The sequence below is a fragment of the Narcine bancroftii genome, chromosome 3 (assembly GCF_036971445.1).
Source record: "Narcine bancroftii isolate sNarBan1 chromosome 3, sNarBan1.hap1, whole genome shotgun sequence".
Taxonomy (NCBI): Eukaryota; Metazoa; Chordata; class Chondrichthyes; order Torpediniformes; family Narcinidae; genus Narcine; species Narcine bancroftii.
Genome location: NC_091471.1, coordinates 73,342,871 through 73,368,054, shown reverse-complemented (window position 1 = coordinate 73,368,054; position 25,184 = coordinate 73,342,871). Strand labels below are relative to the sequence as shown.

General features: G+C 41.0%; 1 protein-coding gene across 4 annotated transcripts in view; it reads right to left on the bottom strand.

Annotated features, from left to right (window-relative positions):
- atp8b5b (ATPase phospholipid transporting 8B5b) overlaps positions 1 to 25,184 on the bottom strand; it is a 210,306-nt gene that overhangs the window by 99,723 nt on the left and 85,399 nt on the right. For all 4 annotated transcript variants that reach the window (XM_069924290.1, XM_069924291.1, XM_069924292.1 and 1 more), the window contains 4 exons: positions 22,134 to 22,292; positions 14,239 to 14,327; positions 9,771 to 9,967; positions 6,765 to 6,973 (listed from right to left, as the gene is read on the bottom strand). In XM_069924290.1, the coding sequence (XP_069780391.1) occupies positions 6,765 to 6,973; positions 9,771 to 9,967; positions 14,239 to 14,327; positions 22,134 to 22,292 (654 nt within the window). The remainder of the gene's footprint in view (positions 1 to 6,764; positions 6,974 to 9,770; positions 9,968 to 14,238; positions 14,328 to 22,133; positions 22,293 to 25,184) is intronic.

Below are 25,184 nucleotides of genomic sequence, written 5' to 3'. Positions count from 1 at the left end.
CAAATAGTCTGAGAAAAGAGATGCCAAAAAGGATCCAGAGAGGGCATCTGGGAATTGAAAAGTGTAAGAAAAGAGCACGAGAGGTGATGTACTGGCCAAGAATCAACAATGATGTAACAAATGAAGTGTAAAACTATACATTATGCTGGAAATATCAAGCAAGCAATCCTGCAGAACCACTAAATCCACACCCTGCACCATACAGACCTTACCAGAAGGTAGGCGCTGACTTATTCAAATGTCAAACAAAGGATTATCTGGTAATCACAGACTATTCCCTGTATCCAGAGGTGTGTAAACTGAACACCATCACTGCAGATGCTGTAATAACAGGTATGAAAGCCATATTCTCTAGACATGGTATGGAAAGTGAGGTCTTCACAGACAATGGACCCCAGTTTTGCAATTTAAAGTTCCAATAGTTTGCCAAAGAGTGGGAATTTGTACACACCATGTCAAGTCATCATTTTCCACAGTCCAATGGTCTAGTGGAAAAATCAGTACAGACAGTAAAAAGACTGATGAACAAGGCAAAAGAGAGTGGAACAGACTTCTACCAGAGCATGCTAGTACACCGCACAATGCCGCTGGAGTGTGGTATGTTACCAGCACAACTCCTTATGGGACATAGTCTAAGATCAAACCTACCCATTCAGGAGAACCTCTTAAAAACAAAAGAGGGGGAGAAAGTGAGGAAAATCAAAGAACAACAGAAAGAAAAGCAAAACTATTACTTTGACAGAAGAACAAAAAACCTACCGGAACTCTACATTGGTGACTAAGTAAGGCAAAAAGACAAAACAGACTAATGGACTCAGAAGGGATCTGTCCTTAGTGAAGTCCAACCAAGATCATACACCATTCGACAGATGAAGGAGCTGCTCTTCGAAGAAATCATCAAGATCTTCAAATGGGTCCAGCCACAGTAGATGAAAAGATGGATACTGTTGAACAACCTGAATATACAGCTGAGAAGACATCATCTGAGGCAATGACTCAGATTACAGGACAATCAATCAGGAAATTCTCAAGACAAGCGAATCCTCCTAAGAGACTCACTGAGCAAATTTAAAGGCTCCTGTTATAGAATGAAGTAGTGTTATCTAATTCATTTTTCAAGTTTTCATGTATGTAAATGTGAACACACAAAACATGTTTAAAAAATGTTAACAATGTTGATAATAATGAAAATGTAAGTTCCTGATGTTAAAGTTAAAATTGCAGAAGTATACAAAGAAAACATGTTAGTTAAAAGTAAGCTACTTTTGTTTTAAGAAAGGGAGATATAATGATAGTGATCATGGTTGCAATGCAACTAGCAATGCCTTACTGTTTGATTAGACTTGGCTGCCAACAGGGGGCTGACATACAGTATGAAAGATCTGTAATGGGGGCTGCAGCCTCATGGCATGCTTCATGTGCTATTTACAAGAACTTTAAAGAATATAACCTTTTCTTTCGTCCATGTGTTGCCTAAGAACTTATGCATATGAATACAAGATGAAACATCAACTGCATCAGATACTAGGATATTACACTAGAATCGCAAATGATCTTAGACAATGCTATTGACAGGCAAGTATCATTCAGTATTCCTGACCTGGAGAAAACATATTAATTGACATTTAAAAATGCTTTCTTCATATTTAAAGTGAGGTAACTTCAAGTCAAGTTATTTTCAAATCCAATATTTTACAAAAAACAGTGCAAGATCCTATACACAACTAATTTCTGTACAACCTATATTTTCTTCATCATCAGACATTAGAGAAATGTGGATTAAAAAGCTCAGCAGGATAGCTGAAGTCCGGAGAAAACTGTTTTTCAGTTCTTTCTCCACATTACATCAATGTTAGATTGTTAGAGAGAGAGAGAGAGAATAAATACTCTGAAATATGCATTTAAATTTTCTAACTAAGCAAGAAAAATATCAATTAATATACTGTTCTAATAGTGAGGTCAGAACTTCAAGAATTAAAAGGAAGTGACAAATAGGTTTTAAGCAATCATCAAATGAAAGAACTATATATTATTATGACTTATGAATCAAGATGTACACCAATCCTAAAATTATTTCTTGTAGAACTCTAGTCATAAACAGTGGGAATGGCAGCCAAGGCAGGGGAATGCTCCTCTTGCAGAATGTGGGTCATCACAGAAGCCAGCAGTGTCCCTGATGACTTCATCTGCCAGAAATGCAGAGCTGCAGCTCCTGACAAGCTGACGTTGGATGAACTCCAGATCATTCAAGAGGCAGAGGAGGTGATAGACAAGAGTTACAGGGACACGATTACACCTAACAGGCAGATGGGTGACAGTCAGGAGAGGGAAAGGAAACAAGCAAGCAGTGCAGGGCATCCTTGTGGCCATTCCCCCAATAACAAGCATACCATTTTGGATACTGTGGGTGGGTGGGGGGGGGGGGGGGAAGACTTACCAGGCTCAAGCCATGGCAATCAGGTCTCTGGCATGGAGTCTGGTCCTGTGGAGGAGAAGATATGAGCTGTAGTGATAGGGGATTCCATAGTTAGGGGAGAGATTTCTGTGGAAGAAATCGATTATCCCAGATGGAATGTTGCCTCCCTGGTGCCAGGGTCCAAGATATCTCAGATTGAGTTCAAGACATTCTCAGGAGGGAGGGAGAGCAACCAGATGTCATGGTCCATTTAAGGACTATTGACATGGGTAGGAAAGGAGAAATCTTGCAAGGAGAGGTCAGGGAGTTAGGCACAAGGTTGAAAGACAGCCACTCCAGGGTTGTGATCTCAGGATTGCTTCCTATGCCACGTGCTAGTGAGGTTCGAAATAGGAAGATAATGCAGCTTAACATGTGGCTAAACACATGGTGCTTCAGATTTATGGATCAATGGGCTCTCTTCCAAAAAAGGTGGGATCTATTCTGACAGGACAGTTTGCATCTGAACTGGAGGGGGACTAATATCCTTGCAGGAAGGTTTGCTAGTTCTGCTCCAGTGGGTTTAAACTAGATTTGCAGGGGGATGGGAACCAGAGTGCCAGAGCAGATGGAGGAGTGGAGGAGCGAAAAGATAATGTGAAAATTTCATGCACTGTTAGAAATCAACAAATTATATGTGGTGGAAATTTTCTAAGGAGCAGCTATTTTAATGCAAGGAGTATTGTCGGAAAGGCAGATGTGTATTAGCATGTGGAATTATGACATTGTGGCCACTGATGAAACTTGGTTGCAGGAGGGACAGGACTGGCAGCTAGCTCAAGGCTTCCCTTGTGTTAGATGCAATAGAATTGAGGGGATGAAAGGGGGAGGAATGGCATTTCTCACAGCTGTGCACAGGCAGGACAGCACAGAGCTTGTCTACTCAGGCTATATGGCTATATGGATGGAGCTGAGGAACGGGAAAGGTACGACCAGACTCATGGGGTTGCATTATTGGTCATGAGAATTTGAGGAGCTAATCTGGACAGATATAGCTGACAGCTGCAGTATGTGATTTTAATTTTCCACATATTGACTGGGACTCCTAAACTAACATAAATATTTAAAATGTCCTTAGCCATGGATATGGTGCTCGTGGATTGGAGGATAGCTCATGTTGTTTCGTTATTTAAAAAAGACTCCAAAAGTAACCCTGTAAATTATAGGGCGGTGAGCCTGATGTCAGTAGAAGGTAAATAACTGGAAGGTGTTCTGAGAGATTGGATATACAACTGTTTGGATAGACAGACACTGACTAGGGTTAGTCAAAATGGTTTTGTGCATGGTAGGTCATGTTTAACCAATTCTAGAGTTTAAAAAAGTTACCAGGAAAGTTGAGGAAGGAAAGGCTGTGGATGTTGTCTACATGGACTTTAGCAAGTCTTTGACAAAGTTCCACATGGGAGGTTAATCAGGAAGGTTCAGACACCAGGTATACATGGTGAAGTAGTGAATTGGATTCAACAATGGCTGGACAGAAGAAGCCAGAGAGTGGTGGTGGATGATTGCTTCTCAGACTGAATGACTGTGATTTGTCGTGCACTTCAGGGATCAGTGCTGGGACCATTGTTGTTTCTTGATGATAATGTAGTAAATTGGATCAACAAGTTTGCAGACTAAGATTGGAGGTGTTGTGGACAGCAAAGAAAGTTTTCAAAGCTTTTCAAAGCTTGCAGAGGGATCTGGACCAATTGGAAAAATCAGCTGAAAAATGGCAGATGCAATTTAACACAGACAAGTGTGAGGTGTTGCTTTTTGGAAGGACAAGCCAAGAAAGGATATACATGGTAAATGGTAGGGCACAGAGGAGTGCATTAGAATAGAAGGATCTTGAAATACAGATACATAATTCCCTGAAAGTGGTGTCACAGTGGAAAGGTTGTAAAGAAAACTTTTGGCATATTGGCCTTCATAAATCAAAGTATTGAGTATAGGAGCTGGGATGTTATGGCAAAGTTGTATAAGATATTGATGAGATCAGATTTGGAGTATTGTGTGCAATTTTGGTCACCTAACTACAAGAAGGATATCAATAAGAGAAAGATTACAGAGAAGATTTACCTGGATGTTGCGTTAACTGCAGGAACTGAGTTACAAGGAAAGATTAAACAGGTTAGGAGCATAGAAGAATGAAGGGAGATTTGATGGAAGTATTTAAAATTATGAGGGAGATAGACAGAGTAAATGTAGATAGGCTTTTTCCACTGAGGGTAGGCAAGATACAAACCAGAGGACATGGATTAAGAGTGAAAGGGGAAAAATGTAAGGGGAACATGAGGGGGAACGTCTTCACACAGAGAGTGGTTGGAGTGTGGATCGAGCTAACAGCTGAGGTGGTGAATGCAGGCTCAATTTTAACATATAAGAAGAATTTGGAGAGGTACATGGATGGGAGAGGTATGGAGGGCTATGGACTGGGTGCAGGTCAGTGGGACTCAGCAAAAAAAAATGATTCCACACCAACTAGAAAGGCCAAATGGGCCTGTTTCTGTGCCATTGTGTTCTATGGTTCTAACTGATGCTTCCAAATATTCTTAGTCTTTTTAAACAAATAATACAACCTCTGAGACTACTACAGATATTTATATAACAATATTTATTTATATAGATGCACTGTATATGTATCATTTGTCTAATCTGTATTATGTCTGTATGTGTATTTGTATGTTTTTATACCAGGGACAGGAGAATAATGTTTTGTTGGGTTTTTCGTTGGTACAATCAGATTATAATGAACTTGAACATTTTTGGGACATACACATTTTTATTTTATTTATTCATTATTTATACCTGTCAATTGCTAATTTCCTTTGAGAGGGGTAAAGCTATCTCTACTTTTGAATTGCCACAATGCTTGTAGTGAAATTATTTTATAATGTTATAGCAGGGAATTCAAAGATTTTGACCCAGCAAAGATTAAGATTTGGTTATATGCTTGCAAATCAAAATGAAGTGTGACTTTAAAGGAACCTTGGAGGTCCTTTTCACGTTCACAATTTTGTACATACTTTGTACTTAGATATATGAAAGAACTCTTTGAAATTTATCTTGACCAGAGATTCTACTGTTGATAACTTTAACCATTGTGTCAGTTGGCCTTGATTACTGTCTGGGAAAACCCCGGATGAGCTAGTATTTCAGAAGTTGTTTCAAGGCTTATTTGACATTGTTCTATGATTGAATGGGCTATTATTACTTATTGTGAAGATACATGATGGTCATAGGTACCCTTGTAAGCTAATCAAAGAACTGTCTTTGCTTGTATGACTGTACCATACAAAACTGCCAACATTCTGTCAAAAAGGAGGCTAAAAATCAAACAGAATTACAATTTTTATGAAACATTATTCTTTTATTTTAACGCATCCAATTGGATCCAGTGTGAAGTTGTTTTCTCAATGATCCTAAATACAAAAGAGAAAAGTAAAAGAATCATGAATTTCTCTGTCTGTCTAAAACTTCAAACCACAAGTAAAAGTTTAATTTTTTTTTATCTTGCTGCTTGTACCTAGAATACAGATATACCCCACTTTATGAATACTCATTTTATGCAAATTTGCTTTTATGAAGAAACCTGTGTTTGCTTTTACAAAAGGATTTTGATGGAGTTGGTGCAGAGCGGCCAATGGGGCTGTCAGTGAGTGACCGGCAGGGTGGTCACAGGGCAGCCAGCAGGGCGGTCACAGAATGGCCGGCGAGGCGGTCACAGGACAGTCGGCAGGATGGTCACAGGATGGCCAGCGGGACTGTCAAAACGCGCTGTCTTCCAAATTCTGGTAAGTGAAACTACACTGTACATACATTATTTCTACTTTATATAGGTTGTGTAGCTATCATATAATTCCTGCTTTTATTATATGTTAGTGTTATTTTAGGTTTTATGTGTTATTTGGTATGAATTGTAGGCTATTTTTTGGGTCTGGGAACGCTCATAAAATTTTTCCATAGAAATCAATGGTAATCACTTCTTCACTTTATGCCATTTTGGCTTACAAAAAGTTCCATAAGATTGCTCTAGTTTCGTAAAGCAGGGTATACCTGTACCTCTATTTATTTCAAATGATTAACTACATTCACATGACAATTAGATTAATAAAAGCAACGCTCAATTTGTAAAACAAAACAAATGACACTTATTGGGGCAGAACATTTCTGAGATGTCCACCTGTAGCTTTAAGTGACAAAAACAGAAAAAAGATGACTAAAAATTATTGAGAATTCTAAAGATCTTCCAGTAATTACAGCAAATGATCAGGAAATCTTACACTGTGTTTTGTCAAGGCAACTATATAAAATGCATTTTCCTTACCATATAATTTGCCATTGATTGTACATTTGCTAAACAGCATAATATTCTGTGTCAGAGTTCCCGTCTTATCAGAGAATATATACTGGATTTGTCCAAGCTCCTCAGTTAATGTAGTGGTATGCGCTACCGCAGGAATATCCTTCTTTGGATAATACATTTTACTATCCCAATCAATGTAGAAGCTGCTGCCCAGGCGTATGAATTCAATACTGATGAAAACGCACAAGACATGGAAAATCAATCATGTTGTTAAAATATAAATAATTTAATTTCAAGCTAAAATAGTAATACACTTTGGTTAACAGTCTTAATTTTTTTCTACTATGGATAGATCCATAGTATTGTGATAAACCATTTTTTTTTCAAATTTATTTGAATTGCTCATAATTTAATGTATTTGGAAAAGAAAAATAATGATTTGTTAAAAGAATTAAAAATGGTTCAACTAATGACTGTGCAATTGAGATGGATCAAAAATCATTTTTTTTCCCCTATGAATAAATTTCCTGCCCTCAATACCAGCATATTCCTTATTCTAGTTGATAAAGAAAGATAGGGCCACAAAGATCATTGAGATTAATGATGCACATCAATTTTTGTTGAATTTCCTTAAAATGAGTTGTGGTGCGATACATGAACTGACACACCATTATCAAATTAGTTACCCAAAACTATAATCAAAGCTACACTACATGTGGATGACTTTCATCCTACAATCATGTCATTAGTTAAGCATTGTGTTTTAAATGTTAAGAATCTTTAAATTTACTAAAAGATATTTGGGGAAGGAAATAGATAAAACTGCAAAATGTATAGTTAACCTACAACCATTTAACTTGTGGTGAGGCAGCCAAACTCCAATAATGACCTGTAACCTCATTGACTATTGAGAAATTCTGCTTCAACAACAAAATTTTCTCCCAACATTTAGAATAAACATCCAGAAAAAGCTCCGAATAATTTAAGAAACAAGTAGATACAAGAATGAAATCACATTAGGATCGTGTATAATTCAACAGGGCTTATCAACCATTTTCAACATTAATCATCTTGTAATCTTGACTGCCATGACAAAGCTCACATTGTGAACAAACACCTGAATAATTCCAGCCAACAACAAGGAAAGTAGCAAACTACTGATAAACTTTAATAAACGCTGATTTAATATAGTATGACATTTAGACAATCAAACTGTTCAGAACTGATTATGTGCTAGACTTGATATTAATTAAAAATAAAATAAAACCACAATGCAAGAGAAATAGATGTTATGTTTGCAATGGGAAGTGAAGATCTGGATACAATAGTGATTCCTAAAGAAGAGGTGCTTAGCAAATTTGTGGGCCTAAAGATAGATAAGTCCCCTCATCCTGATGGAATGCATTCCATGGTACTGAAATTATAGTTGATGCTTTGGTGACAAATTACCAAAATTCTCTGGACTCTGGGCAGATCCTGGTGGATTGGAAGGAAAAAAGGCAGGTAATATAGGCCAATTAGTTTAGCATTTGTAGTTGGGAAAATGCTTGAAGTCATCAGTAAAGAAAAAATAGGGAAGCATCTGGAATGGATTGGAACCATCAGGCAGATACAGCATGAATTCTGCAGAAGCAGATCTTGTTTGACAAACCTATTGGAATTATTTGAGGATATATTGAGTGCAGTAGATAGAGGGGACAGGTGGACAATATTTACTTAAATTTCCAGAAGGTATTCAATAAGGTGACACATAAAAAGCTTATCCATAAGATAAGGATACAAAGAAGTGGGGGTAATGTATTAGGATGGATAGAGGATTGGTTAACCAATAGAAACCAGAGAGTTGAGATACATGGATGTTTTTCCAGTTGGCAATCAGTAGTGAGCAGTGGCCTACTGGGGTCAGTACTGGGCCTTTAAAGATCTGGAAGAGGGGACTGAGCGTTGTATATCGAAATTTGCTAATGACACTAAATTGAGTGGAAAAGCAAATTGTGCATAGAACATGGAGATTCTGCAGAGAGCTATAGACAGGTTAAGTGTGTGAGCAAGGGTCTGGCAAATGGAGTAAATGTGAGATTATTCACTTTGGAAGGAAAAATGGAAGATCAAATTATTACTTGCCTACATTTTGCTCATACCTTGTTGAAGGGCTCAGACCTGAAACATAGGTTATGAATCTTTCTTTGCCATATAAAGTTTGTTCTTTGACCCGCAGAGTTTCTCCAGCATTATGCTTTTACTTCAATCATGACACCTGCAGCTTTCGTGTATTACTCCTTGAATATTAATTACCTGTGACTGAACATTGTTTACTAACTTAGTGATATTTGTACATGCTCATCTTTTATCCTTTGTGAATGCAGGTCATGTTTTCAAGATCTTCTTTGGCTTGGCTTCGCGGACGAAGATTTATGGAGGGGGTAAAAAGTCCACGTCAGCTGCAGACTCGTTTGTGGCTGACAAGTCCGATGCGGGACAGGCAAGAAATCGTTTTGTAATATTTTCAGAGTATGAGGAGATGACCCAAGAGAAATAATTTTCAATTATGTATTGCTTTAAATAGTCTTGTTATTCAACTACATTTTTTAGGTATAACATGAGACTTTCAAACATTAGGCTCACTTGAAGTATGTGGTTAGTATTAATGAAGTGTAAGTCATGTATGTCATGTCAAATTGAATTTTTTTAAGGTTACCAAGAAGTATTACTTATGTGAACTGCATAGAAGAATTTCATGAGGTTCTATAAATTAAATTAACATCAAAATGAAGCCTACTAATTTATATGTGAATGCAGATTACCTCCCCATTTTTAACTTGTGCGTCCTCTCAAAAATCCTTAAATAGATTGTGGCCTTTGAAGTAATTGCCCACTTTTACCAGCAATTCTTGCTCCTCTACTTTGTATGGCTGTATATGTTAGAGATGACTTTCATGACTTCTTGTGGAAGACCCCTTCTCACTGTACTAGGTAAACTGTGCCGATAAACTTTATTTTTAAATTCATGGAAATAAAAGCACCTACCTTACATATAAGGATATTGGAACAACAGTGTTCAGAATGATCACATATGACCAGAATGCAAGAAATCCTGAGAAGGAAGAATTTGTAATATTCTGATCCCAAGGCAAATAGACCTGAAAATAGTATCCTTTATGAGATTCCCAGATACCATTACCAATTGCCAGTACTGTGCACATGAAAGCAAGTAAACCAAAAATCTGCAAACACAGAACAAAAAAATGATTAAAATATCAGTGTTAATTTGAAGGCAGCAGTAAACAGCATGCACTTCATTCATTATGCTGATTAAAATGGTGGTGGGTATGGCGCCTTAAGGGCAGAGCTAAAAGAAAAACGTTTGACTCAAGTTGTGGTCAGCAAAAAAACTGCTTTAATCAGTTTTACAGGCAACTTTTATGACACTTCCGGTTCAGCCATCCTGAAACTGGAAGTAACATCACGACACTCCCAACGCATTCCCCAGTCTGCTGATTTCATCCCCGAGATGAAGGGGGTGCAGTGCCATCTTAGCGCGGACTCCCAGAACGCGTGGTTGGACAGAATCATGAGCATGAGGTCCCTTCCTTCGGCTGCCGCTACAGTAACCTCCCCAGAATCGTCACCCAGAACAGTAGTCTGAGTCTTGAGTTGTTTGGGGGGATGCAACCATGGCGATGCGGAGGTGGAAAAGGCACTGGCTCTGCTGTGTTCACATGAGCTGTTTTGAGTCAGTCCCTGGTATAAAGTTTTCCCCAATGTCCAAGAGCAGTGTGGGTCCATTATTTATCAGCAATTTGTACGGTCCGATGTTAGGATGCTGTAGCTGTGTTCCGTGTCAGGCAGCGGACAAACATAAAGTCCGCTAAGTCGAGGTCCACTGATATGTGCGTTGGTGCTGAGCCATGTTTTGTGGCTGGAATTAGGGCCACTAGTTGCTGGCGCAAGCGCTGAAGCTCATTCGATGCTATGGAGTCGGTACTGCCGGGCGATGGTGGAATGTCGGCTGGCACCAACAGGGGCATGCTGTAAACCAGCTCAGCTGATGAAGCTTGCAAGTCCACTTTTGGAGTGATCCATATCCCCAGTATCACCCAGGGTAGCACATCCAGCCACTGTGGTCTTGTGAGTCAGGCCTGTTTTAGGTGACAGTGAAAACGCTCCAGTAGTCGATTGATAGGCCATGTTGAAATGGAGTCGGGTGCCATAGAGGTGTGACAAGGTGGCCCACAGTACCAAAGTAAACTGTGCACCTCTGTTGGAGGTAATATGCACTGGTACCCCAAAACGTGCCACCCAAGTAGATAGGAAAGTCCTGGTGCAGTTTTGGTTGTTATGGCTTCTGGTTGGTGTGGCTTTTGGCCAGCGGGTGAATTGATCGACCGTGGTGAGAATGTATCTGTGGCCGTGTGATATGGGCAGTGGTCCAACAATATCAATGTGTATGTGTTGGAACCTCTGGGTGGTCAGGGGAAAGTCCTGCACTTGGCTCTTGGTTTGTGTACCTTGGCTATTTGACAAGATAGGCAGGTCTTTGCCCACTGGGAGATTTGATTTTTTTAATCCACGCCAGAAAAACTTGGATGCCATAAGCTTGTTGTCCATATCGAATGGTGCAACAACCCGTATACCTGGTCAAAAAATTTTTTGCACGGGCCAGGCCCGTGCATGTGGTAACGTTGCAGAGCAGTGTGGTTCTCTCTGGGCCCATTTTGATTTCTTGCAGCTGGAGTCCTGTTATGGTGGTCCAGGAAGCTTGCACCTCCACATCTTCCTGCTGGGCCATGGCCAATGCTTTCAAGTCCAGGCCCCCAGTGATGGAGCTGATCTCAGATCTGGAGAGGACATCTGCAGCGACATTGTCTTTCCCCGACGCATGTTGAATGTCAGAGGAGGTGAATTCTGAAAGGAAAGACAGATGTCACTTTTGTCTCACTGTCCATGGATCCGAGATTTTCAATGAGGCAAAAGTGAGGGGTTTGTGGTCAGAAAATGTAATGAACTGCCATCCCTCCAGGAAATGGTGGAAGTGTTTCATGGCCAGTTACCAATCAAAGGTGCTGGTGGCTGAAAAAGGCAAGTGGCTGCCAGTGGCCATTGACTCGCTGTTCCAGGACTGTTCCTACTGGTGTGTTGGAGGCGTCCACTGTCAGTGCCAACAGAGCATCCATGCATGAGTATGCTAACATGATTGCCTTTGCAAGCACCTCCTTAGCTTCCCAGAATGCTGTCTCTTTCTCGGGTATCCAAATCGACAGTTTTTGCTTGCCTGTCAAGAGGAAAAGTGGGCATAATATCTTAGCAGCCATGGGAACAAAACGGTGGTAGAAGTTCACTATGCCCAGAAACTCTTGCAGACCTTTGATGGTGGAGGGCCTTGGGAAGTTCTGGATGGCTTCCACTTTATTTGGCAATGGGGCTGCTCTGGTGGATGTGATTCGATGCCCGAGAAAGTCAATAGCCTCCTTAATGAATTTGCATTTGGCAGAGTTGACAGTAAAACTGAAATCTCGGAGCTCCCTGAATAAGAGTCGGGGTTCCGAGATTTCCATGTGCTCTCCAAAAAGGTTCTGTGAGCAAAAAAGGTTTGGGAAGCCCATAGGATTACTTAAGGTGGTATGTGAATGGAAAGAAAAACTTTGAAAACCACTGAGTAGGCTGAAATGAATGATTGAAGGCTGAATTTAATGATAATGGGATTTCACAATTAGTCTAAGATTAACTGCTTCTTAATGAACATGGTTGTCAATATTTCTGTCTTGCCTTTGGCACTCAATGCTGGAACCTTTCGTTGTTGAGATAGTAATGATCTTGGGAGCCTTCTTCTCCTGTTAGTTATTTAATTCTCCATCGCTATCCAAACAGAATATGGCAGAGCAATGTTCTGACCTGTTGAGTTAACTTATTTCTGTCCATTGTGCACTGTTTTTATTATTTAGTACACATTTAAACCTCTGCTGGCATTTATATTTAGCTATGCCTGATGCTGTAGCTGGCATACCCTTCTTCACAGTTCATTCAGAGTTGGTTGCCTAGTAATGGTACAATGAGAGGTACGCCAAGCTGTGTTATAGACAATGGTACCAAACATTTCTCCTGCTGTTAATAGAGCACACTGTATATCCAGATCAGTTCTGAGTCTATTTTGTTTAGCATAATTATAGCGCCACAACACATGATAGAAGATGCATAATTCTACCAATGCTAAGGTGAATAAATACACCTGGTACAAATAAATTGGTGAAGTAGGTTTATCCCTCATAGTTCACTCACTACCTCCTGATAAAGATGGGTATGTTCAGCCTGGCAGCTGTGTCCTACAGGAATGCTATCAAGTAGTGCTATCAAGCACTTTTGGTGATGAACACTGAAGTCCCTACCCAGGGACTTGCTGCTTTCAGTGTTTTTTTCAAAATGTTATTCGATGTAGAAAAGTAATGAGTCATCAGCTGAATCAGGAAGATAGGTGATAATCAGGTTTCCTTTCCTGACCAAATATCATGAAACCTCATGAGATCTTGAGTTGAAGTCTGGGACTTCAAAACTATTCCCTCACACCTACATACTGCTGTGATGACCTTTCTACTGGGTCTGTTCTGGTTAAACGACAGGAGATATGCATGATCTGTGATGGAGGAATCTGGCATAATGATCCAGCATTAATGAAAAAGTGGTGATCTCTTTCAAACTTAGAACAGTTTGTAATTTAGGCTTTGGAAGGTCTATCAAAGGAACCTTGCAATGTTATTGTATGTATCATATGGCATATATACCTTGGGTACATACACTGGTAGCAGAGATATTGAATATTCCATCCAAAAATTTGTTGCATCAATTGAAAAATCATTATGTTCTGATGGTACCAAGACACTTGAGTATTGTTACAGCTGTATCTTTTTAGGTGAATGGTATAGATTCCATCCCATTCCTAATTTGAGTCTAGGAATCAGAAATCTTTGAAGGTTCAGGAGATACTTATTGGAGAACATCCAATCTCTACCCCTGTATTCCTCACAACAGTTTTGATATAGCTTTAATGTCCAGAAAATGCCAAGGGTATTGCTGGTGGTGAACAAATACTATCCAAGGTCAAGAAGAGTGATAACTGAGTTTTTACTTTTCCTGGATGATCAGTTCAAAGAATTGAACAATATTAGCCCAAGTCTTATGTTATAAACATTAAGGTGTAGGCCAGAATGATTCTCGTTATCAGTGAAATTTCAAATACTGTTCAATAATGCAGTCGCTAAATAACATTACATAACTTTTGAGTGCATGCCACAGGAAAATTGCATTAAGTAAAACAGTATGTTAAACATTATGATAAAAATTGCAGCTAGTAAAACATCTGCTGCCATGTAACTATCATATATTTGCATCTACAAGATATAAATGCTCTTTTAATATTATAGTAATTAATCTTCTGAGAATCCAATTCAGATCTTTCAAATATATAATACTTTCATAGTATATTGGTTAGACCTATACTTACCCACAACACGAGGATATTCATGAGGCGATCTATATTAGTTCGTTTAAGAGTTGACAATCCACTATTCTGCATCAATTTGGTGTCTTGTCCTAAAAGTAACAAGTGAAGTTATATTGAATTGATATTGCAAAAAAAAAATGATCAATCCTTAGTTTTTAAATGGAGTATGTAAGCTGGGATAAGCCTTTAAGTTGACCCTTTGACTCAAACATAATTTTAATCTACTCAATTTTTGGATGTTACTCATTAATGGCTATTCTTAGATGACTGTCTGGACCAGTCAATTACCTTGGGAGAGCTGATGGACAAGATCCATTCCTTTAGGTCAAGTAAAACTCCCCAAAACAATGGCTTTTTTATTTAAATTTAGATATACAACACTGTAACTGACCATTTCATCCCACAAGTCTGTGCCCCCAGTTTACACCAAATTAACCTACAACCCTGTTATGTTTTGAATGGTGGGAGAAACTAGAGTATCCGTGGAAAACCCACACAGACATGGGGAGACACATACAACTCCTTAAAGACAGCATGGGATTCAAACCCCAATCTTGATTGCTGGCACTTTAAAGGTGTTGCGCTAACCGCTAAACCAACTATGCTGCCTGTGACACAGCTCTGTGGGATTGAGTGGGCCTGGACCTGCTGGAAGTATACAAGATTATTCTCCTAGCATGCAGCATGTCAGACTCCATCAGGAGGGGCATATCACCCTCATCTTCAAAGAGAAGGGAGAGAAAGAGGATATCAGGAATCAGAGACCCCTATCATTGTTAAACATTGACTACAACATCCTGTCCAAAGCCATTAGCAATCGAGACAAGTATGCCCTAGGGTAGGTAATCCACCCAGACCAAACCTGTATGGTTTTGGGCAGGAAAATCTCAGGCAGTCTCATGTTGCCTGATATGATTGGATCCAGGTATCTAACTATAGCAGCTACCATTTTGAAGTCTTTGAATATTGTTCATTCACACAGTGCAGTGAACTGGAATTCACTGTCTATGGGTAGAATAGAAGTCCGGCCCCTCCTCTTGGCTCTGCCCGCATTGGTCCCAATATAAATCCTGTTTTCCTGCCTTACCTCCAATTTACATGACGACCATTGTAGATACTGGCCATTAATTGTAAGCTAATAAAAGCCTGTTTGTGCTCCATTCAAGTCTCTGAGTATTATCAATCACGTTACAATTTTATTAGCTTACCTTTGGAAATGGGATGGAAGCCCTATTGAAGCCAAGCATGCTCCAGGTTGACCCTCTGTCCACAGAGGCCCCAGAAGAATTTTTCTACTGGTTGGAGTGCTTCCAGTCTTACCTAATGGCCAGCCAAGAAGCTTCCACTCCGACAGCCTCTAGAGATCGTCCCTCCTCTCCCGAGTGGGTCCCAAGGGATAAGCAGTCATCAGGGACTGCGCAATGTATGAGACAGCCATTGAGGGCCTGAAGACCCACTACATGAGGCCTCAGAATGATGAGCTGGCAAGACACCAACTCTCTCAACGTTAGCAACAACAGGGTGAATCGCTGGATGACTATGTTTTGGAACTATAGATACTGACAAGAAAGTGCCACTATGAAGTGGTCTCAACCAGGTGAGAAAAGAAGAGCAAGTCCTGGATAGACTAGTGGCAGGAGTGAACAGGCCCAACTGGGACCAGACGATCTCTCTAACAAAAGTGGCACCTTCTCGGAAGACCAGGCCTGTGGCGTGCAGCCGTCCCTGGTATGGACTACTGCAGCCACGTACAATCATGGATGCTGCTACTGTGGACAGGCCAAACACCCCCGCAGCAGGTGCCCCGCGAAGGAATCTGTGTGTTCATGATGTGGTAAGAGGGAACATTGGGTGAAAGTCTGTAAGGCCAAGGGGAACCCCAGGAAGGCAACCATGTGCGTGACTCCTGAACCGTTGTGCGCCCCATGCTCAAGCTTAGAAGTGTGGGTCCCTGCCTCTCCATGCTGCTCACCACCGCCATCTTGCTGCACCTTATGGCGGGAACCGCTACCGGAAGTGAAGCATCGAGGAAATCCAGAAGTGAAGCAACGGTGGCCATTTTGCCACTCCTCATGGTCGACGCTATCTTTCCAACCCTCAAATCAAGACAACATCGACAGGGAGAGTAATGCAGCCTCCAGAGTACTAGCATCAGTTGTCCTCAACCAGGCAAAACCCCACCAGCTGAACAACTCGACGATGAAGGTGAGGGTAAATGGTTATCTGACAGATTGCTTAATAGACACTGGCTCAACTGACAGCTTTATAAATTCTGTGACTGCTCAGCAGTACAAAGTAAAAGTTTACCCAATGGCTACCGTATTTATCTAGCATCACAATCATATTCAGTGATTATTCAAGGGTATAGCAACACTTAACTGTAAAGGGGCGAGGGGGAATTTTGTAAGTTCTGATTGTATGTATTGGAGGATTTGTGTGCTTCTGTATTGCTGGGCCTGGACTTCCTGTATCACCTTAAAAGCTTGACCATGGAGTACTCAGGTCCACTTTCCCCAATCACAGTGCAGAACGGGAAGTCCCAAAAGCCAGACTCTACATGCAGTCTCTCCATACTGAATATCAACCCCCTCCTATTGTTTCATAACCTAACTCCTCAGACTGTAAGCCGATAGCCACAAAGGACAGATGATACAGTGCAGAGGACCGAGAATTTATTAGAGCTGAAATGCAGTGGCTGCTTAAAGAAAAAAGTAATTGAACCTAGCAACAGCCCGTGGAGATCCCAGGTGGTAGTAATGAGAGGAGGAGAAAAGCCCAGGCTAGTGATTGACTATAGCTAAATTATTAATCACTTCACACTCCTGGATGCACACCCCCTCCCCCGAATCTTGGACAAGGTGAATGAAATTGCGCAGTACTGGGTCTATTTGACCATTGACCAGAAAGCTGGAAATCACCATCTACCGATCCATTTCGAGGACTGTTCCTACATAGCATTCAACTGTGGACTGTTTTATCAGTTCCTGAGGGTCCCTTTCGGTATTATGAATGGGGTTTCAGTCTTTCAGAAGCAGATGGACGAAATGCTAGATAAGTACGAGTTAAGGGCTACCTTCCCTTATCTCGACAATGTCACCATTTTTAGACTCAATCTGGAGGACCACGACGCCAATCTTCAGAAGTTTCTCCACACAGCCAAATCCTTGAACCCCACATACAATGTCAGTAAGTGTGTGTTCAGGACTAAATGTCTAGCTATCCTCGGTTATGTGGTGGAAAATGGTGTCATTGGCCCAGACCCTGAGTGTATGCATCCCCTCTTAGACCTCCTGATCCCAAGGACCGTGAACGTTTAAAGGAGGTGCCTGGGCTTCTTCTCATACTACATCTAGTGGGTACCTCATTACGCTGACAAGGTCTTCCCCCTTTTAAAATGCACTTCCTTTCCATTATCAGCCAAAGCCCAGGTGGCTTTTAGCTACCTCAGGAGCTATATCGCTAAGGCCGCCTTGCATGTGGTGGACGAAAACACACCACTCCAGGTGGAGAGCGATGTCTCCAACGTAGCTCTAGCTGCAACCCTTAACCAAATGGGCAGGCCGGTTGCTTTCTTTTCCCACACCCTACAAGGCCACAAGCTCCGAAACACATTTGTGGAGAAAGAGGCTCAAGCCATTGTGAAGACTATCAAGCACTAGAGGCACTACCTGGCCGGCAGGAAATTTACACTGCTCACTGACCAGTGATCTGTAAAATTCATGAAAATGATATAGAACAGATTTGGAGGGTATTTAAAGAAGAGATATCGAGAGTACAGGATCTTTATGTGCCAGTCAGATCGAAAGACAAGGCCAAAAGTTTAAGAGAAACATGGTTTTCTGGAAAAATTAGGAAGTTGGTTCGGGATAAGAGGGGGGCATTTACTAAATTTCAGAAGCAAAAAATGGATAAGATGTATGATTATTACATAGATTGCAGAAAAAACCTTAAGAAGGAAATTAGAAAGGCAAAAAGAAGGTATGAGGTGTCAATAGCTGATAAGGTAAGAATGAATCCTAAGGGTAAAAGGAGGGTTAAGGATAAAATAGGACCGCTGGAAAATGAAAACAGTGAACTGTGTGAGGAACCGTATCAGATGGGAGAGATATTAAACGATTTTTTTCTCATCTGTGTTCACGAAGGAAAAGGACATTGGACTATGTGAGATAAGTGAGGCAAATGGCTTAGTTATGGAAAAGATAGGGATGAGTAAAGAGAGGGTTTTGGAGCTTCTAGGGTCAGTAAAAGTGGATAAGTCTCCTGGTCCTGATGGGATTTTCCCCAGGACGTTAAGGGAGGTCAGGGAGCAAATAGCGGAGGCACTGTCAGTGATTTTTCAGCGATCACTGGAGGAGGGTGTGGTGCCGCAGGATTGAAGAGTTGCTAATGTAGTTCCATTATTTAAAAAAGGCATGAAGTGTCGGCCAAGTAATTATAGGCCTGTAAGCTTGACTTCGGTGGTAGGAAAAGTTATGGAGGGTATTCTTAGAGATGGTGTGTATAAATATCTAGGTAAGCAGGGATTGATCAGGAGCACCCACCATGGGTTTGTGAAGGGCAAGTCATGTTTGATGAACCTTGTTGAGTTTTTCGAAGAAGTGACAAGAAAGGTGGATGAAAGCAGGGCAGTTGATGTAGTCTATCTGGATTTTAGCAAAGCTTTTGATAAGGTTCCACATGAAAGGTTATTAAGGAAGGTTCAGTCATTAGGGATTAAAAGAGAAATAGTAAGACGGGATCAGAGTTGGCTGGAGGATAGACAACAGAGGGTCATGGTTGACAACTGTCTCTAAGGATGGAAGCCTGTGACGAGTGGCATGCCTCAAGGATCGGTGCTAGGTCCCCGTTGTTCATAATTTATATTAATAATTTGGCTGATGGGGTGGTTAACTGGGTAAGTAAATACGCAGACGATACGTAAAAAGGGGGAGTGGTGGATAGCGAGGAAGGTTTTTAGGAATTACAGAGGGATTTGGTTTGTCTGGAAAGTTGGGCTGAAAGATAGGAGATGGAATTTAATGTAGAGAAGTATGAGGTGCTTCATTTCGGAAAAAAATAATCAAAATAGGACATATGTAGTAAAGGGAGGACACTGGGGAATGCACAAGAACAAAGAGATCTTGGAGTTATGGTGCAGCATTCCTTGAAGGTGGATTCCCATGTTGACAGGGTGGTTAAGAAGGCATTTGGTATGTTAGCCTACATAAATCATAGCATAGAGTATAGGAGCTGGGAAATGATGCTCCGACTGTGGCGTTGGTAAGGCCAGGTTTGGAGTATTGTGTTCAGTTCTGTCTCCAAATTATAGGAAGGATATAGGTAAGGTGGAGAGAGTGCAGAGAAGATTTACAAGGATGTTGCCTAGTTTAAAATACCTAGAGTACAGAGAAAGATTGAAGAGATTAGGACTTTATACATTGGAACATAGACGGTTGAGAGGGGATTTGATAGAGGTGTTTAAAATTATATAGGGAATAGATAGACTAGATGTAAGTAGACTCTTCCCCCTGACTCTTTCCCCACAAGTTGAGGGTAAGGGGACAACATTTTAGGAGAAACATTAGAGGATGCTTCTTCACTCAGAGAGTGGTGGCTGAATAGAATAATCTTCCGGAGGAAATAGTTGAGGCAGAGTTAGTTCTTTCATTTAAGAGGAGGTTAGATACATGGATTAGAGGGGATTGGAGGGTTATGGGTGGAGAATAGGCGGGGGATCTAGCGGAGTTGTTTGAATGAACCGGCATGGACTTGAAGGTCCGAGATTACCTGTTTCCATGCCATAAACTGTTATATGGTTATATTTTCAATAACACAAAAATAGGTAAAATAAAAAATGACAAGATTGCGAGGTGGAGGATCGAACTCTACACCTATAACTATGAGTTAGTGTATTAACTAGGTACACTCAGTGAACCTCCAGATGCCCTATCCTGAGGAAGTTGTGCTTCTGCATACACCAGCCAGTTGCAGTCAATTCACAATGAGCTCTGTCACCCGGGCATCACCTGTGACTCACTTTGTCAAGGTATGTAACCTGCCCTTCTCTGTTAAAGACATCAGGGAAATAACCGGGTCATGCCAGGTCTGCGTTGAGTGCAAACCACACCTCTTCCGCCTTGACAAAGTGGACCTGATAAAAGTTTCTCGCTCCTTAGAAAAACTCAGCGTCTATTTCAAGGGGCCCCTTCCTTCCACCAACAGAAACGTGTACTTTCTTAATGAGTACTCACATTTTCCGTCACCATCCTCTGCCCAGACACCACCACCACCACAGTCATCAGAGCTCTGCACTTCATTTTCACCATGTTCAGGCATCCCAGCTATTTTCATAGTGACTGAGGCTCATCATTTAGAGCGAAGATCTACACCGATACCTGCTCGTAAGAGACATCACCTCAAGCAGGATGACTAGCTACAACCCTCAGGGGAATAGACAAGTTGAAAAAGAGAATGCAATGGTTTGGAAAGCTGTGAAATTAGCTCTTCGGTCTAAAGGCCTTCCAGACTCACACTGGCAAGAGGTTCTGCCCACTGCGCTCCACTCCATCAGATCGCTTCTCTGCATTGCGACCAATGCAACTCCTCACAAACTAATGTTTGCATTCCTGAGGAAATCTACATCGGGGATCACACTTCCAGCATGGCTAACAACACCAGGACCGGCCCTGCTGAAAAAGCACGTGAGTAAAAGCAAAATGGACCCTCTGATCGAGGGAGTGCACCTACTACATGCAAACCCAATGTATGCCTAGATGGCATACCCAGATGGCAGAGAGAAAACTGTCTCAAAGACCTAACACCTTCAGGAACTGAGGTCCCAATGCCCACAATGGACTTGGATCCTCCAAATACCCCGCACAGGGTTCCAGACGACATGATTCCAAGCACACAACCATCAGATCCTGAAGCCAAGTCCCCCTTTGAGTCCCGGTGTTCAAGACCCACAGGAGGCACAGGAAGTTCTGTAAGAGCAAAGTCCACCACCAGTTCTAAGGCACTCAACCAGAATAACCAGGCCCCCAGATAGACTCAACTCGTAAATAATTGTAAAAAGCTTGTGTTGCAGAACGTGGTTTCTGTCTTCACCTGCAGGTTCTCTTCTGAAGGAAGGGATGAATGCAGTGAACTGGAATTCACTGTCTATGGGTAGATTAGACGGCCGGCCCCTCCTCTTGGCTCCGTCCCCATCAGTCCCAATAAAAAAACTCCGTTTTCCCACTTTACCTCCAATTTACCTGAAGACCATTGTAGATACCGACCGTTAATTGTAAGCTAATAAAACAGTGTTTGTGCTCTATGCAAGTCTCCGAGTACTGTCAATCACGTTACATCATAGGGGCTACAGAACCTAAGATAGATGTTATCCTGCTTTTGAAGGTTAATGTTAACACATATTTCTTAACAGTTGTTAAAAGCATCATATTTAGACTATAATAATAATTTCTTGCATTTCTGGTATTCCAGTAATGTTTACGCAAAGCTAAACTAATAACTGACAACACTGAATCCTTGATTTCTCATTGTTTTCCTGAAAATATGCCACATGATTGAATTTACAGGCCATGTAAAGATTATTGAGCAAATAAATTGATTTTATTCCAAACTATCCAAATGACTTAATATGTTTAATTAATGCTTTATCACAGGTTCTCTTTGCCAGAGAAGGTGAGCAGAGCTTAAACATATCAGAAATAACTAATTCTAAGTTATTTAAGAGTCTAAAATTTTGTCTGTTGAAACCATGGTGATGATGCCATACAACTGATGAAAGATGAAGCTAAATATAATTTTTGCTACTAAATTTTAAGTTTGATCAAAGAAATGTATTACTCTTTTTGGAAGACATCTTCCTTCTAGTTATTGCAATTAAACATATCTTCCTGCTTTTCACCTACCTGCAAAGATAACAAGTCCATAACACCATTCTGTATTCCTCAGTGTACAGCCACGTAGTATTATTTTTTCATTGTCCAAAGAATACTTATTTTCCTTGTAGGTAAGTGTTCCTCTAAATTTGTCCAACCTGTTATTGGGGGTTTCACATTTAACCTCACCTAGGATTTGTAAAAAAAAAGTAATACAATTATATGCCTTCAGATTAATTTCTCTGTTACATTAGCTTGAATCAAATGAATAAAAGAACACAATGACTATAAGACCATGCTACATAGGAGCAGAAATAGCCCATTCAGCCCATCATTTTCATTTATAAGCTGATCCATTTTCCCACTCAGCCCATCTGACCAGCCTTCTCCTCTTAATCTTTTATGCCCTGTCTAATCAAGAAACTATCAATCTCTGCCTTAAATATACCCAATGACCTGGTCTCCATAACCACCTGTCGCAACAAATTCCACAGATTCACACCCTCTAGCTGAAGAAATTGCTATGTATCTCCTTTCTAAGTAGATGCCCTTTTATCCTGAAGTTGTGCCCTCTTGTCTTATATTCTCCCACCTTTCAATAAAACATGAAAGTCTGCAGACACCATGGTTGAAACACAATGCTGGAGAAACTTAGCTGGTCGAACAGTATACTTTATAGAGCAAAGATAAAAATACATAACCACGTTTCAGTCTTGAGCTCTTCATCAAGGTATGAAAAGTAGTCAGGGACCTGAATAAATGGAGGGCAAAGTGTGGGGGTGGGGGAGGGGCAGGGGGAGGAGCACGGTCCCAAAGGCAGGTGGTAATAGGTGGATAAGGGAGAAAGGGCACACCAGCAAGTGATGGGTCTGTGAATAGAGAGAGGTGGTGGTGGAGAGCTGGAGGAAAGAAGACAAAGTGAAAGGGAAGGGAGGGAGAATGGACAGTAGGTTAGCAGAAGCCAAAGAAGTCAATGTAAATGCCATCAGGTTGGAGAGTGCCTAAACAGAATATAAAGTGTTGTTCCTCCAATGTATAGGTAATCTCAGAGGGTTAGTACATGAGGCCATGGACAGACATGTGAGCATGGGAGTGGGGTGCAGAAATGAAGTGGTTGACCACTGGGAGATCCCTGTCACTAATGCAGAGTAAGATGCTCAGCAAAGCGATCTTCCAGTTTGTGCCCAGTCTCCGAAGTAGAGAAGGCCACAAAGGAATACCAGAAGCAGTTGATAACTTCCAAGGATACACAAATGAAGTGTTGCTTCACTTGAAAGGACTGTTTGGGGTCCAAAATGGTGTTGAGGGAGGAGGTGTGGGTGCAAAGGTGGAACTTCCTGGAGCCACAGGGAAAGGTGCAGGGGGAGATTGGTGGGTTGGGGGGGGGGAGAATGAGTGGATGAGGAAGTCATGGAGGGAGTAGTCCCTGTGGAAGGTGGAGAGGGGAGGAAAGAGAAAATGTGTCTAGAAAGGAAATTACAGAAGATAATGTGTTGGATGTGGAGGCTAGTGGAATGGTAGGCAATGACAAGAGGAATCCTGTATTTGTTACATCTAGGGGCAGAAGGGGCCAGGGCAGATGAGCAAGAAATGGAAGAGATTCAGGTAAGGGCTGAATTGATGGTGGTGGAGGGAAAACCATGTTTGTGGAAGAAGGTGGATATTTCAGATGGTCTTGCCTGGAAGACCTTATCTTGGAAACATATGTGGCAGAGATGGAGAAATTGTGAGAAGGGAATAGAATCCTTATAGGGGACTGGGTGTGAAGTGTAGTCAAGCTAGTGTGGGAGTTAGTGGGTTTGTAAAATATGTCTGTGGAAAGCTTGTCTCCCAAGATGGAGACAGAGTCAAGAAAGGGGAGAGTGCAGCTGGAGATGGACCAGGTGAATTTGAGATCGGGGTGGAAGTTGGCAGCAAAGTGAATGAAGTTGATGGGTGTATGAGGTAGCCCCAGTATAGTCACTAATATAGCGGAGGAAGAATTGAGAGACTTTGCCTGTGTAGGCTTGCAGCATGGATTGCTACCACATGAGTACCCATGGTTATTCCTTTGATTTGTAAAAAAGTGAGATGAGTCAAAGGAGAAGTTATTAAGAGTGAGGAAAAGTTCTGCCAGGCAGAGGAGGGTGGTGGTTCAGGGTGACTGATTTGGTCTCTTGTTAAGAAAGAAACAAAGGGCTTTGAGGCTTTCTACTCTCTCCATGCCTTTCAACAATGAAATGCTTCAATGAGATCCCCCCCTCATTCTCCTAAATTCCAAAAAATCTTCACTGTACCCTACCAGCAAAATTTAGGTGGCCACATTGATTAAGAAATTACTGTATCTATATCTTGACATAAAGAACAGGTCAAATGCCAAGTACCTTAACTTTTGACCCATTAAAGTGTGTTCAAGTCACCAACGTTTGAACAGACCTGGGGTGTAGGTTAATTGGGTGTAAATTGGGCAGCACGGATTCGTGGGCTGAAATGGCCCGTTGCCATGCTGTATGTCTAAATTTAAATTTTAAATTTACTATAATGGAATAGTTAACTCTTAATTAGGTGGGCAGAACTGTTAGAAAAATCTGGAAGCATTACTGACATTTGAAACACCCAGATTTACCTTGATAGTACCTCTTTACTTTCCTAAATATTTCAGATATCCAATAATGCAGTATTTCACAATGCAGAGAGCAGCGAATCTGTAAAAATGAGTAGTGCATCTGCCCGAGGAAGCATTAGAGGCTGCTTGTTAAATATATTTAATATATAGTTACATTTTTTTTTCATCATAAGGGACTAAGAATTATGGGAAAAGAAGCCGAGATCATGGCCAGATCAGCCACGATCTTACTAAATTGCAGATCAAGTTTGATAGGCCAGATGGTCTACTCCTGTGCTTATTTCTTATGTTCTTAGGCATTTTACTTTTGTATCTACATCATGAAATAATTCAACAATCTTCTTTGGAACTCTACAACTTTAACCAATAACCTCATTATCGATTATTGCTCCCTTATTTCTTTTCTTTGATTAAGCTAACATTTCAAACATTACTCAGATTCTAATGTCTCAACAATCCATGATATTTTGTACAAC